The 20793-nt window shown below is 34.2% G+C and overlaps 1 protein-coding gene across 1 annotated transcript; it reads left to right on the top strand.

Moving 5' to 3' along the window:
- Positions 1–3327: 3327 nt before the first annotated feature.
- LOC132549987 (peroxidasin-like) lies at positions 3328–20126 on the top strand. The gene is made up of 16 exons (XM_060213982.1): positions 3328–3652; positions 6763–7227; positions 7376–7843; positions 8615–8753; positions 9557–9792; positions 11550–11735; positions 13079–13139; positions 13453–13568; positions 14592–14693; positions 15860–15955; positions 16264–16564; positions 16921–17088; positions 17823–18020; positions 18430–18596; positions 19691–19787; positions 20066–20126. Exons 1-16 carry the CDS (start codon positions 3328–3330, stop codon positions 20124–20126), a joined length of 3186 nt encoding a protein of 1061 aa, XP_060069965.1.
- The last annotated feature ends 667 nt before the right edge of the window (positions 20127–20793 follow it).

The following is a 20793-nucleotide window of genomic DNA, read 5'->3' as shown; positions in this document are numbered from 1 at the left end:
TATCTCAACTCTCTAAAGTAATGTTTGCTGTAGTAACTGACAGTAAAATTATTTTCAGATTCTTACGATACTTTAGTTATAACGTCCATGCATGTCTTCTTTCCAAACCCTTTCCTACTCCTAACGACCTTCCCCAAAGTAAGATTTTTTGTTGTTGTTAGGTCCAATGGCCTCTACAAATCAAAGTCTACGAATAATTGACTAGACGTCGTGCTTTGCATGACATTTCGGACGGGTAAAACTACAAGACTATCACGAGATTGCCTATCCTTAGTTGTATCATATCACTGTTTCCTTGTTATTGTAATTGAAAAAAAAAAAAAAAACGTTTTCGTCAACAATTAATCAAAAATTAGCACGTATCTAAACTGTTTTCTACGAGTATATGAAAACATAAAGATGTATTAACAATTGTGACATCAGTAATTGCTAGCTTGAGGTGAAATGAAATAGTAGTTTCCTTTTATTGTCAGTTATGCGTCATGTTAGCAAAATTCATTAAATGTCCTTTTTACCTCAGCGTATGGTTCACTTTATTTTCTGTATACGCACAAGTAAATCATTAGGGAGTTTCATAGGGTTTTAATTAAGTGCGTCCCCCCTCTTGTTTTTGGCATTTCGAACAGTTTTGATTTTCTTCAGCTGCCTTGTAGGTTTCAAAATTCAGACCCTTATCATTACCGACGTATTTGAGAGGGCAAAGACAGCTGTATGACGCAACTGAAGGGTGTACAAAGGACACAGAAATGAATAACACCTTTTAACAATTTAGTGCCAGATACAGCAGATCCGAACAATGGATTAAACTGCATTATGCAGCTGTTTGTCCGTCTAGGATTCGTCAGTAATGCTTAGGACCTTTATTTTGAAGCCTATGAGGCGAATGAAGAAACTACAAAGTAATCGAAAAAGTCGAAATATAGACGAGGATACACAGCATAATTTAAGAACAGCGCAAATTACATGTACATATTCTGGATCGTGCCACCTTTCGAATGATTTTGAATGCGGAATTATTTGGCATTAAAATAATAAATATTTGTCTGTGCTGCATGTTATGGAAATATTTTTATTGAAAGCTATCATCCGTTCACTATTGTACTTAACTACTGAAATTTATCCCGATATTAATGCCACATGTTAGAAGATAGCATGTGTTACATCGTTGTTCTATGCTAAATTCATACACATTTAGTACTTGCTCAAGAAGTATATATTTTGATAATTTACCCTTATCTCTATTCGGTTCATGGTTTGTCAGCTTTACCATTAGGGCAATCGTTAAGGCAAATGCCTGTTTTCGCCTTTTTATATCAAACCATTCAAAATATTCTAGAGATTGTGAAAATATGGAATATGATGGGAATAGTACTTAAAATCGATTAACATCGAAATTATGTACGTCATCATGAGAATTATGAAGCGTGGTATTAAATTGTCAGATTACATAGCTTTTAACGTTTTGACAGGAATCTTGTTTTTTTTCAAGATGGTCACGTTTTAATTATTCTTAATCTGTCAAGCTAATTCAGCAAGAATTCGTGACCTAGCGGAGAGTAACCTTTCAACCGCGTGGGTTTGAATGGGCGAGTTTCATATAAATGCGTCCTGGATTTGGAAACATCAAATCGGGTCGACACAACCAGAGGTACAGAATATAACCAGCCGCTTTAGAATTCACCAGAGGGTGGTTCGTCAGATAAGGTAAACATTTAGCTTACTTACTTATACATTAACTGTTCTCTCTTACCAAAGAAGGTTTGTGTATGAAGTTTTAATTACATCTAATAGTGGCATTGGTCAGAATATACACCTATACTAGAAGTTCTTTTGAAATTAGGAAATATATGAATTAACACTTCGTTAGATCAGGTTTTTTTTCGATTCGCCTCCTATTTGTCTTAACAAAAATCGTTGATATCATTGACGAAACATAGAATCGGTAATGTATATATAATCGTTTTTAATTATTTAATTCAATTAAAACTGAAAATTCAAATTGAAGTGAAAACTGCATAATCTAAAATGTGTTATGGATATACCATAAACTTGATACAACGTTTTTGCATTTAACTGTCGCCAATTAAATACATTCACATTGGCACACATATAAAATGCGACAACCAGAAACGTTGCATATTTTTTTCCAGTAAATTATTTAATTAATATGATTAAGAACTGTATAGAACTTAGGACCAGAATTTGAAATATAATCCTGTTTATTCTATAGTTTGTTTATTGTTTGTACGAGTGTTTCAGAGGATATTGTGATTAAGTTCCAACTTCATCTTAGGAATGGTTTGAGTCTCGCATTTCATAAGTACACATTTCATCGAAATATCATAGCTTTATTATATAGAATCTATTTTGATTCTTTAAATTAGAATCTGATGCACTTCGCGTTAATCTAAACCTTTCATGTTTTATCGTTCCTTTTTTTAATTTCCTTCATACGATAGTAATATATAATATATGTGATTTAGTTTGGAACTTGTGGATAAATAATAAGTTAGCATTAATCAGCAAGTCATGAATCCATGTGCCATCATTAAAAATAAATCTCCAAAATCGAAAACGTTAGTTTCTGATTTTGTGGAAAGCATCAAACATAACTTTTCAGATTTTTAAGATGTTTTTAGCCGAAACCATCTATCGTCATGATGAGTGGCCAGGTAGCGGCGTACTCGTTATTCACGAAGCGCAGCAAGTTTCCTTGATCGAACAAACATTGGTTTCTTGACAATTTAAACCAGACGTCATGACAGCATAAGATATGATGGTTTAATAAGGTTGAAATGTTTTCTTTTCAAATATGTTATCAGTGATCGACGGTCTCCCGATGTATACGATGTGGGTGCATGTGTTGCTTACGTGTGATTCAGGGAGACTGTAATATGTTTGTGCAAGCCTCTATGCGATAGTCCGGCACTGAAACTGACATACTCTCGCAGTCCTCCTTCAGAACATCTCATTAGGTTATAGCATTGTGACAACGGGTTAATGGATTAAGCTGTAACACTACTGAACATTAAGCAGAGAGAATTACCATACTATCATTTCTTGACAGTGCCAGGTTGAAACTCAAACTAAAAACCAAAAATGAGGTATTGGCAATGGACAAATTAAAATAAATAAAGGAAAGAATTTTTGGTGGGAAAGAGAACATACAGATATCCCAGGTTATGTCGCCTAAGCAATTAGGTACAATTCTTACGCGCTCCCTGCTGAGACATGTATCTTAAAAATGAAATCGAAATCGCTTCTTGTAGAAAGGATTGGTATCTTGACATATTTTTTTATCTCTTTTATCATTGACAGGGGCTTACGATGTCATCCAAGGTCTTAGTGTTGCTGGCGTTTGCATTCCTGAACGTTTATGGGGTTACCGCAAAAGCAACAGTCGTCGAGTTGGAAGAACAACTGGTAGATTTATTACATGAATTCAGAGACGAGGAGAAAAGATCGGACCTGGGAAATGAAGCAGATGCTGACAATACAAATATTCAAAGTGAAAGAATGCTTCCCGGAAGCCCATTAAATCTTCTGACAGCTGGACAGGACACAATTAACAATGTCGTCGATGCGGCCTTTGATTATTCTCGTGAAACCCTTGAACGTGATCACAAACTCAAACAATACTATTTTAAAAGAGGTAAGAGCTTTATTTGCATCGCATGGCAATATGTTTCTTTTACTGTTTTGTGAAAATCATTCACAGGAATATCGATTGCTAGGTTATGTTAAGCCCCACGATATTGCTTAATCTCTACACAAGGGAGGGTGTGTTTCAGATCCATTTTTTTTTCATATGTAGACGTATTGTTATTATTATTTGTCAATAAAAATTCCTTTCGTGGTTTATTTATCATAAAGATGTCAATTTTACAACGTTTCCGAAACAAGCCATCAGCATATATCTATCACGTTTGTCAGCCCGGTCGGCAGGCGACCCCATACCTTTTCTCGACCGTTCGAGAATCAAATCAATAACGGCTGGGTGAGAGAAGGTGCGATAATACAGATTACCTAATTATGGAAATTACAATCGAGTTGTTCAATAACAGCTAATCACCGATTACGAGTCTTGAAATATTTGGAAATATACACTAAAGATAGAATAACTTTATGTAACATATTATAAAAATTACGACGCAGTTTGATTATTCGGCTTAACTGGATCTTATTCTAAATGTTTATGTAAACGTGTTGTGTACTTGGTTGTTGCTGTTTTTTTTTTTTTTTTTTTTGTAAATGAAATTGAATAAATAGATAAATAAAATGAATAAAACCTGACATTTATAGCGAATAATCAAGAGATTCGTGTCTAGATTATCAATGACTAAGGATAGTGGTGCTACCTAAGAATCAAAGGCAGGCAAGGACGCCAATTTTCCTTATCTTATTTGTTAACGTATTTCTGTGGTTCCATCAATTGTTTGCTATATACAATGACATAAGAAAATACTTTTCGAATATCTTTCCATACTAAACTGTAGTGGCATTAAAATCTGTATTTTATTAGAGAGAGAGAGAAAAAAAAGAAATGCTCCAAAACATTAACATGAAGTACAAATAACAGATAGTAAAACAAAATCCAGTAAGGATATTTTATATGTATCATAACATTTTATTTATTCTGTATTACTTAAGTAACTAATAATATCAGTATATGTGAAAAAGTACCTCCCCTTTGTCTGGAAAGCATAGCAACCTTTAAACTAAAGATTTTAATAAAATTAAACACGACGGTTTTAAATCTCTTGAACATAAATCATACCGGATAGACAATATCTATAAAGAGTGTAACAACCAATGCCTCTAATTGTGTACCTGTTTATCCGTTTCGTTAAGCTCCATCGGCACAGGGTTTAATGTAGGATTACAGTAACTGTTAAAACTGATAAATAGATGACATGTTTGCTTTAATTGAATGTACGATAATAGCATCAATACTATTTTTTTTGGTACGTGGATGAAAGAATTTACTGATGTTTCCCATGTTTTTATCTTATTATATGTAATAAAAAATTTAGATGAAACATTTCAGTCATCAAATATCAAATCGTCTATATTTCTTTGCCTTTGATCAACATCTTCACACACCATTAAACAACTGATATCACTTAGTGATCGCATGTTTCTTCTTCACTTGATGGCAATCACTTAGAGAATAAAACAATGTGAAGGACGGGTGCTGAAGATGACTACGACAGAACTACATTAACAAAAATATGAACATTAATCCATGTTAAAAATAACCACTTCCTATTCCTATTCCTGTTTAAGGCATTGATAAAACCCAAAATACAGTTAAAGTAAACTACTATAGTTTTATTTTTGAATTAAAGGGTCAAGTTCAAAATTAATCAAAATTGAATATTCCATCACCATTTGTTATTTATAAAACAGATACCCTTTCAGTATATATTTGTCGTCGTCCGCCTGTCATCTTTTCTTTCAGGAAAATCGCTGCCTGTCATAAACATCTGTGGAGTGTGATCAACATTATAATTTGAAGCTGAAGACAATATTCTATGTAATTGCTTTAATCTGAACATAACATTTGTAATATTTATTGCAGAAGGCAGGTTGCCAGAGATAAGGCTTCATTTGTCCATCGCTATATAGTACCTAATTACACACTTACTGTTCACGCGGAAAGGTGGAAATCAGTGGTCCTTACAGGACGCTAATTAGTTATTTGGATTGTGAATTCACCTGGCAAAAGCAACAAAATGTCCAGCTTTACCTGTATTACATATATCAATATATTCCCGACTTACAGCATTTATATAATTGGCAAACGCTTTTGGTCATGACACAGGAAAGTCAGTCACATTAACATTTCTATGTTCTTGTTTGACTCATCATTTGCGTTTTACAATTTTATGTTTTGCCATTTTAGTTTTACTTTATTTTTCCCTCCGATAGCTATATGTGTAATTGTAGTTTAGTTACACTGAATTGTCTATCGCGATACTCATTGTCATCTATGTATAGGGCGGCAATATGTCTACACTGAATAAAATGTTATTACATTTAAACATACTCATAAAGCAACAATGATATATTTTCATTGTTCATTATAATACAAAATTATATGTTTCTATTGTCGCCTATAATGAATGCTTACATCTTGATCTATTTTCTTATTAAAATCCAATCTGTATTGTTAAGCACTAATATTGTACTGTTTTTAGTTAAACTGGACCGACGCCTGAGGGGCGGGGTCCGTAGCTTTTAAAAATCCTACTCATCCTGTAGGAATAATTGGAGTTTGCCCTAATTTGGTCTGAAATATATTTAGTATAAACGGTGGGTCTCCCCCTGGAGCTAGAGGGGCGGGGCCCAAAAGGGGAAATAGAGCACATTGTTTAAAATCCTCCTTCTGTAGTAAAATGAGTGGATTTTGCGTTTGAAATATCTTTGGATGAAGAGAATCAATTTAGTATAATCGGCGGAACTCCCCTTGGGCCTGGAGAGGCGTGGCCAAATAGGGGAAATAGAGCAAATTGTTTACAATCCTACTCCTGTTGTAAGAATGATTGGAGTTTGCCCAAAACTTTTAGTTGACGGGAAACATATTTTGCATAAATGGTAGATATTGCCCCATTCATTTTTTTTCAAAAGAAACATAAATAATTACTAGTTTTCTCTACTATTCATTTCTGAATATTGTTAATCTTGCAAAAATGTTTGCCTTTTCGCGGAGCAGTGTTTCGTGCCAAACGTAACTAAATAAAACGAGATGTATTCTTACAGGTGGGAACATTGCGTCCTTTGCTACCGCCACTACGAGTTCTGCCGACTATGAGTACACTCTCCTGAGTGAGCACGGATATGTAATGGACAACAGGGATAATATAATACTGGAAGTACGAGCATGCATGGATGCCTTAATCGCCCTAAAAGTAGACACCGATTCAGACGGAGACTTGTACGAAATCCATATTGGTCACAATAAGGGTACCGAGTCATCTATACGTAAAGGAAAAGATACCAACACAAAGGAAAGGAAAAACCATCCCTCCGATGTACTAGACTGCAACAAGTACAATAGATTTATGATAAGCTGGGCAGACCATCATATTCAGGTATTGCATGAGGCTTCCGGCTGGAAAAGTTTGATTGAATGGACTGACGATTCCAGTAGCCAGCTGGATATAACTGAAATAGGGTTTACTACACCAAATGGCGTCGAAGGACACTGGAAAACGGTACTTAGAGGTAAGAAATATTTAATATTTAAACAATACTTTCTTTATCTTAATCATATTAACGAGTATGTTTTTCATTATTATGATCGCTGTAAATAATAATTTTACTTTATTCTAACGTTATTACATTATCAACTTTATCATATTCTTTGTTTTAGGATCATCAACATCTATAACAACAACAGCTAACGAAAGCGACGATAATCATTCCTTTGAACTCCTACAGAATGCCACCTTCAACTATCCTCAAGTGCAAGAACCACATATATTTTTTGAAGTACAAACATGCTCTAATGCACGTCTGGGTTTGAAGGAAGACAGTGAAAAGGATGGAAAACTTTGGGAGATAGCAATTGATGCTGAACGAAATGGAAATACAGAAATTCAAATCCGAAGAAATTTGGGTGGAGGCCGGAAAGCACATGAACGTGTAAGCCTACTTGATTGTCAATCCTTCCAGAGTTTTTTCGTGAGCTGGCGAAATGACTTCCTACAGGTGTTCCATCTGGCCCAGGACGGCAGTTGGACATCAGTCATTGATTGGTTCGACGATAAAGGAAGGGACGTCACACTTGTTGGGGTATATGGTGATGCCACATGGACGTTTTATGATGATTATGAGACAGGTATGCGTATTTGTCTCTACGATATAGTTTAATGTTAACAAGGTGACCAACGTGTTCATGTGTCATATTCCAAATGTAGAACTAACATATACGATAAATATATATATATCTATTTAACACATGACCTCTGGTACACATTATTTCAAATGCAGTGATGTTTATATGTACCCATCATAATTTCACATCGAGAACAAGTCAGACTCTTCTGTATCAGCCGACACCAACATGTTGGATAGCTTTTCACTGAGCTGCGTGATTTTAAATTAACTATTATGAATTATCCATTTCTAAACATTAAAACCCTGCATTCTCAATTTGTGATGGTTACATGTCGCAGTTGATACGATATTCAATGGCCTGTCATTTGCTTTATAGCCATTAAGCTAATGATCATCTATGTCAAGGGGAAGGTATAAAACAATTAAATAAAATAGTTTATAGTAAATTTATTATAAAGTACTTGTATTTTTAATGTCTGGTAAATCTAGTTTTTTAAATTTGAATACCTGGTTTATTTGGATCTTGTATCTTGGATATGTGATATCATTGGTCCTTGTGCTATGCAGAAATAGTATATTTCGTCCTTATGTTATCAGTGTCTGGTAGATGTAGTCGCTGTGCTAGAAAACCTTGTGCATTTAATCATTCGGTAAATGAGTGTTTGATATATTTAGTCATTGTGCTTAAATTGTATTTGAGATTTTTTATCAAAAAATCGTGGTATATGTTTTCTTTGCTGTATGATGTCGATTGTCTTATTTCATATTTAAGGTATAGACATTCCAGCTGGGAACACATCCTCTGAAACCATGTCAGCACTGAATGATATGATTTCAAATCCTACGGAATTGGAGATCGAAGAAAATAGGGCCATTACTGCCTTGTATGCGACCAAGTATCTACTAGAAAAGTAAGACATTGTCAGTTTTCAAGTTATATATTTGGAAGCACGTTTTTCACGGTAAATGTTTGTTAAACTACGTTAACCCGTCAGAAAAGTATGACTGCGATATGGGTGGTTGAAAGAGGTATTTCTCGTTTATTCATCATCATCATGTCAGAAAGATTCAATTTTTTTTTTAAACATGTAAACATGTAGTTTCCATATGATAGGTTGCTTCATGACAACATCAATCCTGAAATATTGATCAAAAGGAAGCCGAATATGAAAAAACTCTAAAACGAAAAACAAAATATTTTGAAACAATTTATATTATGGTTTCAGTTAAGTTTTGTTTATACTATTTAAACAGTATCAACAACTAGCGTAATCTAACGATGGCCTTACAAGGTGTACAATGTGACAGCTATGTTGAGTGAGTGTATTTTTGGGAGATTGCAATACGTCTGTGTACAATCAGAACCACTTGTAACTGAAACGCTTTCAAATTGTTATAAAACAGCTTGACTCTTTGAAAAAGATTTTTTGTTACTTTTCTTCGCAAAGTAATCTCTGCATTCTAAATTTGTCCCTGTCTCTTATCTTTGGAATTTATCAAAAAGAAATGAGATTGAAATTGTGTTTGTTTAAAATGAAGAGTAGAATTAATAGAATATAGGTTGATATTTACAAAACAATTTTGGAACTGTTAGCCAGAAATATGATATGTATAGTTAAGTATTTACAATGAAACGTTTTCATCTATAGCTCAACGTCCTGGAAGAATGCAATGGAATGTAATATATATATATATAATGATTTGTATATTTCAGCACGACCGCAACATCTATTGAACAATTGAAGCTGGTGCCCGGATTGGTGGAAGCTTTCAAAAAACAAATGGAAAATGGTGATCGGAATGCCTGTAAGGAGGAGAAAATTAATTGCAACGAATTTGTATCCTCGCCGTATAGAACCATTGACGGAACGTGCAACAACATTGCACATCCACGATGGGGGTCTACTGGTACATTCCAAGGTCGTTTACTTCCTGCAAGTTATGCAGATAGTATGTATTAAACACGGGCATTTATCATATAAGTAAGATTAAAAAGACTTACATTGCGATATATTTTTCCTAAACGAGGCTGAATTCATCAAGGAACATATCAAAACAATTCATAAAGGCCTTGCAAAGTCCTAAACTTCTATTTCTGATTTATTTATGATGTCCTGTCTTTAAGTAACAAGACAGACATCCACCATGTCCTTCATATATACGCACTAGATTTTGAAGTCAAGGACGCGAACGGCTCTTCACCATCAACCGCTTACGGTGATCTATTCCTACCACAAACCCAACAAGGCTAACATTGTACAAAGCTAAATGGTAAGCGTGATGATATCAATTTCACGTTTGCACATTTTACATTTCTCATGACCAACATCACTGTATTTCAAATGTATGTTGCTTAATATATCGGTACTTGTTCTATATTCCACGGTTTGTTTTTAATAGCAGGATTGAGTTCACAAATTGACAAACGCACAGCACAGGGTGTCGAGAAATGCAGAGGGATAAAATAGAGGGAAAGTTTTTTATTTGCTCTCATTTAGAAATGAGATATTTCTTACTTTAATTGACAAGGATTTATATGGCGGGTGTTGTCGATGATGCAGAAGACGTTTACTCTTCCGGAATACCTAGTCTTATTCTCATTGAACCTTTTAAAGATCGACATGAAAATATTTCTTTGGTTCATATTTTACTTTAGATTCATAGAATGTAACGTTGGATCATGATTCTGTTTACATAATGGCATTTTCTTTACAGTTTTTGCAATATGAAATGATCTGCAAGTGCCAACTTGTTGTTCTGAGACCAAAATTGTTATCGCTATGATCTTGGGATTCCATTTCTTGCTGGTGATTATTAGGTCTTGTCCTTTTCTTCTTTATACAATATGCTGCAGTTCCAATCTTGTATACCAATTCTGTAACGTTCGCTTTGAATACTGTATCCCTATGACGGACAAGGGTATTTCTGAGTTTTGTGAGGTGTGATGTCTGCTTAGTCTTCTGAATAGTTTCTGACATGTCTTTAATGTTAGGAATGACTGCCTCTCCTTTCAGTTCTACTCTATATCTGCAGAAATGCTCAGAAAATGCCGTAAACTCATATCCAGTGTAATATATGATATACCTTAAAGGCACTCTTCTGAATTATGATCTATTGTATTTGCCGCAAATTCCGTTTTTTTCTGCTTTCATTTCTGTATATGTGCATTAGCAATAAATAGTGTTTTGGTCAAAGTATGTGCTGCAATTAGTATTAATAACGTTATTCCGACTCACGGGAGCATTCGTACTGTCATGTTGTAGATGAAATTGCATATTGTGAAAACGACAAAACTGCTCCGACAGGATTTTTTTTTTATTCAATTTACATCTCAGTTAATGCCGTAAAGCAAGAAGAGTTCGGTGTAAACCAAAACTGTAGTTTTCGAAACAATGCTTAAGATGTCGGAATAACTTTCATACTTATCATTTTAATATATCAATTTGCAAAAACCATTTAAATAACTTTATTTTGATTTTCGTAAAAGAAAAAAATATTGAAACAAAGATTTGTATATATTCATATTTTAAACAGACGTCCGGACATCATTTTAAACTATTTTAATTCAACCCCTGTCTGCACTTACAGAGAAGCAGTAAAATTACGAGAGAGTCGTTTTCCCTCGTATCATTGCAAAGACACATATAGTAGTATCTTACAATATCATAGAATATTATTCATCGATCCATGAACATATTCTTATGCAGAAGTAAATACACCGAACGGTAACGGAGTTGGTGGCGAAGAACTCCCTAGTGCAAGAGCCATATCTATCGGTGTGCTTAGGGACGAAAATGACCTTCAGACACCTGATGATCCAGACAGAACCGTTATGTTGACCGTCATGGGCCAGTTTTTTGACCACGATTTCAGCGAGACACCACAGTCAAAAGGTAATTTTTTTCACGTTGAAAACCTTGCATATGTTATGCTTATGACAATATCGAGTCATATGTAGAAATGTTTTGTCACCCGAGTTACGGTTTTAATGGTTTGTAATACAGTTATATATATTCTTAACATTTTAAGGTCACAATCATCAGATGGTAGGCTAATCAAATGCGTCTGCAGTCCGTCGTCAATCCGTCCGTAAATGTTTTTTTTTTTTTTTCTTTGTTACCGCTATTTCTTGCAAAGTACTGGATGAATCTTTCTCAAATTACATATGTAGGTTCCAATTTATCCCTCGTTGTGCCTATGTAGTTTTCGGACTGATCAGAAAAACAAAATGGCCAACAAGCAGCTATCTTGGATTTTTTTCAATGAAGTTTGTTTTCGCTATTTCGTGAAAAGTAATATATGGATATCTCTCAAAATTCATTGATACGTTTCATTTGATCCTGTTTGTGATCTCTAAATATGTAATTTTTGGACTGATAAAACCAAATTGGCCGACAGACGGACATCTTAGATTTTACTTTGAAAGTTCGCTATCGCCATTTCTTGAGAATTACAGTAGAGATCTTTCTCAAATTTCATGTGTATGATTTCCTTGATCCCTAGTTATGTCTGTTTGAGTTTCGTACTGATCAGAAAAAACAGAATGACTTTGCAAGTCTGTCATCGCTATTTTTGAAAACTACTAAAGATAACTTTCTTTATCTTTATGTAAAGGTTCCTGACGGTCCCTAGGTGTACCTGTTTAAGTTTGGGACTGATCAGAAAAAATAATTTGACCGACAGACCGCCATCTTGGATTTTGCTTAGTGAATATTAGTATTGCTCTTTCTTAAGGAGTACTGAATGGCTATCTCTAAAATTTCTTACGTATGTTCCCTTTGGTCCTTTCTTGTGCTCGTTTGATTTTTGGAAATGACCAGAAGAACCAAAATGGCTTCCAGGCGTCCATTAAGAATTTGACAGGTAAAGGAATGTTCAAATGTCTTATCACTAAGAGCGAAAACAAAGAAGAGAAGAGAAAAATAGAGAAAAAATCCAACTTTCAAAGAACATATAAAGATCAAACAAGGTCTGCGCCAGGATCCCTCTGGGACCTCTTGTAGGGTTATCTTACTCGTTATTGTCTGAAATGACATATAAAACAAAATATTTTTTTCACAAAGTTGTGCCTTAAACCTGAATGTAGTGATGGCTCTGAAGGTTGCAATTGATCAATGAAGAAAATTATTGGTATAAGCCTTGCATTTGAATGGTCATTCAAATCCGTTGGAAATACAATCGACCTTGTGTAGATGATTAATTACATTTGTATGTAATATGTTTATACCATTCGCAGGCATTGATGAGTCAACGATAGGGTGTTGCACGATCACGGACGAACTTCTTCGCGAGGAAAGGTATAGCTTTTGACGGGTTTGTGTAACACTGTCATTATATTATACTAATATGAACACCATCTAAACGATCAAATGATCTCGCTTATGGTCATAATTAGTGTTGTCTAGATATAAATCAGAAAATATGTTGTTATCTGTTAAAAGTAAACCCTGGAACCATATTTATAATGCGTATATATTTATTGACTTCATTTATATTTGTTCAAATTAGAACGCACCCGACATGCTACAGATTAATCGCTGGGCCTATAATATCTAAGTCGTTTTGTAACATTTCTGGTTTATCAAACATATTGTTTAACTCTTTGATCAGGATGCAGTGTAATACTATTGATATTGACCCAACTACGGACCCAGACTTCAAGGAAGATACGTGTATGGCATTTAGGAGATCATTACCGAGAAGAGGAGAGCACCTATGTGAGCCAGGTGGGTTCAGCAGTCACCTTGTCTCTAAGTTTGGGATTTGGGGTCGATTTCCGGATCAATCATACGTGTGAACAATTTGAGAGACTTTCACTCGTCTTTTCTTTCCAGGAAACATTGCAATATAAACAAAAATAATTCGATTTACAATTGTAAGCTATTGTTTGGGAAAAGTCAGTGTGGATAAATGGAATAACAAAATCCGAAACTTTGAAACGCATAATAAGATTAATGCAAATTTGATATTTTGTTCATCAAATGTCCTCCTTGAGAAATAACACAGCTAGTCTCTTAGATGTTAGCCAGTGGGGCCTGTTGCTTGAATGTGGCATGTTGCTTGAATGTGGCATGCTGCTTGAATGTGGCCTGCTGCTTGAATGTGTCCTGTTGCTTGAATGTGGCATGCTGTTTGAATGTGACATCAAATCAACATCTTTTTGTGTATTGTCGTAATATTTGTTGTTTTACTCAAATATCAATTTATTTTAATTGTTCAAAATACCTGAATTAATTTAACGGTGCGTTTATAATATAAAGGGAATCTAGACAATTAAAATATAATATGACATCTTCTGTAGTGCGTAGACATGAGATAGCAGCAAGGCTCACCATGTTGAGAAATCTTGTGATTTTCTCTATCGAATAGGGATACAATATAATTTCATGACTGGTTGAGATACGTGAGCAGACGGTATGGTAGTGAAGCATGAAGCCAGTGTAGACTGTTAAGAGGTAATATAGGCAATGATGTCTCTTTTATTCAAGTGTTGTAGTTCACTTTTACATAGTTAATTGCACGTGGTAGTAATATTATCGACAGTAGATAATTTAACAAATTATGTTAGTGATCGGTAATCAGGACCTTATATTTCTAGCCATGTGTCCAATCTATAAATCCTTAAAAGTAGCAAAAAGTACGGACTATGAACGAGAATCTGCAGGTTACCTGGTCTATCGACAATAAAAATCATAAAGTTTATGATAATAACGATAATAAATCTGGGAGCTATTTATTGTCATTTACAGGCATCCGGGAACAGGTTAACGATATAACTTCCTATATTGACGGTTCCATGGTGTATGGGTCGACGGAGGCAGTGGCAAACAGTCTTCGCACATTTCAAAATGGTGAGTGTGCAAGAATTATATATACTTTCCGTGTATTGATAATGCACATATGTATACTAGATGTATTCTTTTTCCTTCTAATCTTAAAGGCAGTGGATATTAAGGTATCTCGTACTAATCGGCGAGGTGTGAAGGTAGTGTGGTCTTTGAATCATTTCATGTAATATTAAAATTGGGTTTGATACTGCTAAATATCCTATTTATATTCATTTTAGGACGTCCTTCGTATGGATGCAATTAACTTATCTAATTATATGACGGGTTTTACGTCCACTAATTAAGCCTTTCAAAAAGTTCGATCATATGTATGCGAGGTAAGAGCATTTTTATTTAAGCTTTCTTCCGATTATGCGGCTATTGTATTGACGTATATTGCCGATGACCTCCAGCAGAACTCGTCATTATACAATTATTGGCTCTTGTTTAGGTTGATACAAGGATTTATCAAGACTCTGAACAATTGTACTTGTAACAGCTGTTTTATTCATAACAATAACAATAACTTATTCACAAATAAGAAAGTGCAGTCTACTTGAAATTAAATTTAATTGTTACTCTACTGCAGTTGTAAAAATTAGGCATTGGAGGAAAAGCACTACGTGTAAAATTCTCTAAAATATCGTCTATCTGCTGGACCGTCTTCGCACACAAAAATAGATAATATCGGTATGGATTCATGCCCGTTTTGACCAATCAGCTGCAAGAAAAACACCAGTCATATAATAAATGATTATACTGACCCATGGGTGTACATATCAACAATTACAAGTGTTTTGCTGAATAACAATAACAAAAAAAAACTCATCATGTCGCATTCTGTTTTAACAACACCAAACTTCTTAGGTGGAACTAGGACTCTTAAATCATTCCTAATATAACTGGAATACTTTAATATATGATCAACAATGACAAATTATAAAAACAATTGTTCTGAACAAAGTTATAACGTATCCCACATAATCTGCTTTGAACTAAAAAGTTGTTTTCCTTTTTCCCTAATCCTTCTATATATCACTTGCCGATTGGATTTTGCTGGATAGTTTTCTATGTGCACGCTTTTTTACATAAAATATTATAAAAGTTATTAAAGGAGAAAAGGAATTGTTCAGGTAGGTGTTGATGCAGGATCAATAGTTAACACTCAGTCATGCTCAATTCTACTTCAGGTACACTGCTTGTGGCGACCGGGGATCTGCTTCCTCGAAATAACGATTCGACATGCGTTCTGGACGACGTTAACTCAAGTCATTGCTTTTTAGCAGGTTGGGTTTTTTGTGCAGATATGGTCTTTATATGTTTGTAAATGTATATGAGATAATTGAACAGAGGACACTTTTTCAGCACAAATTAATATACAAGTTCAGACCTGTAATGAATGTCCTGTTTTTTAATAAGAACGGGCAAAACATTTAAAATCATATATTCGTTGGAGTAAAATGAATTATATAAAGAATTTCAAAAAGACAAAAAATGACGGAAATATCTGTTGAAAATTATTAGCTCTACCAGAAAAAAATTCCGTCATTTTTACAACGTGTGGTACTAAGCAGCGATTGATTTGATGCTTCAGGTGACATCAGAGTGAATGAAAACCCTAATCTGAGTGTTATGCATACAGCATTTGTTCGTTACCATAATCTACTTTGTGAGAAGCTTTCCCAAGGGGGAGTCACTGGTGATCAAAAAATATACAACATTGCAAGGAAAATTGTTGGGGCAATATTACAGAACATCCTTTACGGACACTGGCTACCAAACGTTATCGGTCAGGAATTGATGGACAAATATGGACTTACAGTTGGTACACCGTTTGTTTATGATGCGACAGTTGACGCAGGTATCGTCAACGGTTTTGCTGCTGCAGCATTCAGGTATTCATGTGTACATCATTTTCAAATTTTGAAAGTGCTTGAAATTTCACACTCGCTCGCACGTGAACACATATTCTATGTATTCCTATGTGAAGGATGGCTTATTTCGTTTTCTTTGTCTTTCTTATGTTTCCTTCTTGTAAATATATGTGCCTCCATTTTTTGGATGTTGCTAGAAAGAATATACAAAACTACATCATAGCAAAACATAAAGTGCATAGTAAATTGTTAAATAATGATAATTCTATTGTCTAGTTCAAGCTTTAATTTCTTGAATGAAATGCCATCAAGTATTCTTCCATTTTTTAAACATACCGCTTCGATTGTATTTTTTCTTCATTGATTCTATTTTACAGATATGGTCACACACTGGTCCGGGACACTATTGATGAAATTGATGAAAGTTTCGAGTATAAATATTCAACAGATCTGAAAGACACCTTTTTCAACCCAGCTACTGTTTACTCGAGTTTGCAGAGAATCGCCCGCACGTTCTCCCTTTACAATTGTAAGGGCGTGGACCCGTAAGTTTTATTTATGTTATTTTATATCTATGTATTGTGTTGATATATCGTAATAAGGATGCAGAACACGGTTGGTCAGAATTTTATATTTATGTTTATATGACAATATAATATATATATATCAATTATCCCTTTCCTCAAACTCATTACTAGCCTACGATTTAAGACTTCCGGTAATTCGTAATATGAATATCATATCTTGCGATCGATTCTTGACCTGTTAGTTGACTTCCTATTTATATTTGCCAATTGTAATAACCAGATATACAGACATAAATCAGCAGAATACAAAAATTTAAAGCAAAGGAAAATAAATATTTAAAGTAGTATTAAAACAGAAATGTACCCTTTGGATTGTTTTAATTGTGAATAGCTTTTATTGCCTTCTCGATATCAATAGTGGAGTGTCTAATGATCGGCGATTGTACTTGGCTTGGCATAGGAACCGTAAACACAAAGATGCGACTCGATAACCAAACTAAAACCACAACATCTTAAATATGTTTACAGTGATGATAATTGAGTCAAGGCTCAAAGATCATCTTTTTCATATCATTTTATTATTAAACTGAAATGAAGCTTTTTACGAATTTAATATGTTTCGTAATATAAATACGATTTTTTGCTTATAATAAAAATACTAACCAGGCTGGTTACAACATCAGTAGTTGCTGCTTAATATTATGGATTTGAAGTGTAACCTATATTGTATTATGCCCTGCTTTACTTTCAAGGCATTTTGTACCGGCTTTGAAAAATAGTCTGTTTGGAACGCTGGATCTAAGCGCCTTGAATATAAATAGAGTACGAGATCATGGATTGCCTAGTTATACTGCCTACCGCAAATGGGCTGGTCTGTCAGTCCCAACTGACTTCAGTGACCTGACCGACCACACACCAGTATTAAGACAAAAGCTAAAGAACATGTTTCAGTAAGTATCCATAGTGTGTTTTACTTATGTAAACTAGTCATTGCATATTTTGATACCATGAACACTTTTAACAAAGGATGTGCATATTTAATCCAAACGAAATTGAAAGAAAAAATACTCGAACCTTTTCTGGCTTCTCTGGTTTGGTATCTATTGAACATCACCATTAAGGCACAAACTAAAAAATAAAATGTATTTTCTCAATGTGGAGTAAGGCAACGCAACGCCAACATGCAGTATCGCTTATTTGCATGTCCATAATATAAATAAGTTATGAACGGAAAAAAGAGTCTTGAAAACATACAATGTCCCTACCATGCAACTTAACCGTATCGTGGCTTTCGTTGAAAGATTGTTGTAACGATATTCATCCTCGCTTTGATGATGTTAAACCCTTTCCATGTTTTAGGAATGTGAACGACATTGGGCTTTTTACTGGTGGCATTTCGGAGACTTCCATGGAGGGCGCGCACATCGGACCTTTGTTTGGTGAAATATTAGCGTTCCAATTTCAGCTTCTCAAGCTTGGAGACCGATACTTCTATGAAAGATCATTGCCAGAAGGTTTTAGCCAAGGTAATATGCGAAACCTAAAAATATACTTAATTTTAATCTTGGGATGTTAAATGTGAAGTTATGATTTAAAGACATCGAGCAAACATTGAAAAATTAGTAAGTATAAATGGGTCTTTCGGCTTAAAATTATATATCAAATATCTTCTGTCTTATATACTTAATGGAACGAGTGAAATTGTAAGATTATGTAATTGATGGCTCTACGTGACCCTAAATGGGAAATCAATACATTTTGATTTCCTGTTTATCTTATTGTGTAAGCAGATCAGATTGTGACCAATTTCGGAATAAATTATGAATTACTTAAAGAAGATAATTAATTATGTTAAGAACGGAGACAACCAATAAAACATAATAATTCGTGAATACGAGCCATTCGGCTGTTTTGTCTGTTATCTCTAATAATTGTTGTGGAATTTAGGATCGTGGTTATTGTCCGCAGTTCAGCAACTTCGCCCGTTATAAGCCTTTTGGTAGGTTACGGCTAGTGCCTGTTCCATCTAGTGCAAAACATATCTTTATTACGTAGGTTCCTATAGAGATGATATGAAATGAAATCGAGACCAAATTCTATGTATTATGTAAATCAATTTGTTTTATCATTTATGAAAACAGGCTGATATATAATATATTATTGATATTAGCATTAACAATGTGTTATATCCATACCAAAACGACAACATCACCACTTACGCTCATACGTGGTCTATAGGTAAAATGATACTAGGATACTCAATTTCGTAGTCACAACATGACTTCATACCCTATATCAAATCTCCTTAAATTAAGGTAAACACTCATAACTGCTTCAACTTGCTTTTCCCAAAGGGATGTTCTGTTGCTGGATATTCTTTCTCCTTGAAACCTTTATTCGAAACCTGTTTTATGTACCTTTGATGGAATGGAGAGATGATAATTCTTATGTTGCGAAGATTGTAAGGTCTTGCCAATCTAAAGCGTCCACATTTAATACACATCTTCAGTAATCAAATCATATTATGAATCGGAAGTTAAATCACTGGAGTTAAATCAGATAGACTCTTACATAAGTTATATTATACTATAATCTTATTTATCCATCTTCAAATTTACAGCTCAACTGGAAAGCATCAAGCAGGTTGGATTGAGCAATATCTTCTGTGAGGTGTTCGAATTGAACTTAATCCAAGAAAATGTTTTCATTTTGCCAAGGTAAGTATTCCTACATATCAATGATAATAATATTGCTCGTAAGAGATGATAAAATGCACGTTAATAGAAAATAATAATTATTTGAAAACGCTTGCGAGTGCGAAAAATCTGGAAAAAAACTACAATAATACTTTTTCATATATTATAAATAATGTTTTTTCTATCTAGAATCACCTATATTTTGGACAATAAAAATGTGGTTTTTGTTATGTTTTATTGACATATTTTCTTATCAGTACTGTCATGACTAATGTTATGATTTAATTGCTGTCTTACAGTGTGAAAGACCTTGAGCTGTGCGAAACATTTCCGGGGATTGACATCAGCCCATTCCTGTAATTAGAAATTCTATATCATTTGATATCTAATGGAAAATGACAAAACCATCTATAAAGTAGAAAACGTAAGCTAACCTCAGTTGTCAATTGAATACTTCATAACCATAGATATTTGGACGCATTATTGTAATAAATTTGAATATAACTCATTTTAAAAAGTTATGAAAAAAAAGACAGAAAGAAAAGATAACATCATTTACAAAATATGATGACCTTTTCGTTTTTAGCAAAGACTAAATCAGTTATGACAGCTATACATGTTGATAGTTTATGGTAGTTAAACCTTTTAAACGGTTAGGATTCTAAAAAATAAGACTAGTTTTGCCATTTTCAGAATCGTGTATTTTACAAATGTAGTTGTCATACTGATTCATTTTGCTTTAAAAATGTAGAAAAAAAAATGACCGACTTCTACACAAATTTCGGGCTGCGCGGGTTTAATATATGATTTTTCTCGAGTTTTTGTTAACAGAGACAATCTATTGTACGGATATGTTTAGAATGCTGCTATCCTTGTGACTACTTTTGATCATTTCACTGTCATGACAGAGCACATTTATATAACTGAGGCGCATAACAGGAAAATGTTGTGCCTAAATTAAATTGAAACCAAAACCACCTTACGAATGTCTACGTTACTAACATCTATACTAATAGTATATAAATTA

Source organism: Ylistrum balloti, unplaced genomic scaffold (genome assembly GCF_031769215.1).
Source record: "Ylistrum balloti isolate Yb309-2 unplaced genomic scaffold, AGI_CSIRO_Ybal_v1 Utg370096, whole genome shotgun sequence".
NCBI classification, from domain to species: Eukaryota; Metazoa; Mollusca; class Bivalvia; order Pectinida; family Pectinidae; genus Ylistrum; species Ylistrum balloti.
The sequence above is the reverse complement of the archived record's forward strand: the minus strand, read 5'-3'. Positions and strand labels throughout refer to the sequence as shown.

Bases quoted from the DNA above. Each gene is read 5' to 3' on its own strand.
- LOC132549987 (XM_060213982.1), top strand. From the start codon at position 3,328: ATGTCATCCAAGGTCTTAGTGTTGCTGGCGTTTGCATTCCTGAACGTT. The intron at 14,694-15,859 runs GTGAGTGTGCAA...ATTCTACTTCAG, and splicing joins TCTTCGCACATTTCAAAATG to GTACACTGCTTGTGGCGACC. The intron at 18,597-19,690 runs GTAATATGCGAA...TCAAATTTACAG, and splicing joins GCCAGAAGGTTTTAGCCAAG to CTCAACTGGAAAGCATCAAG.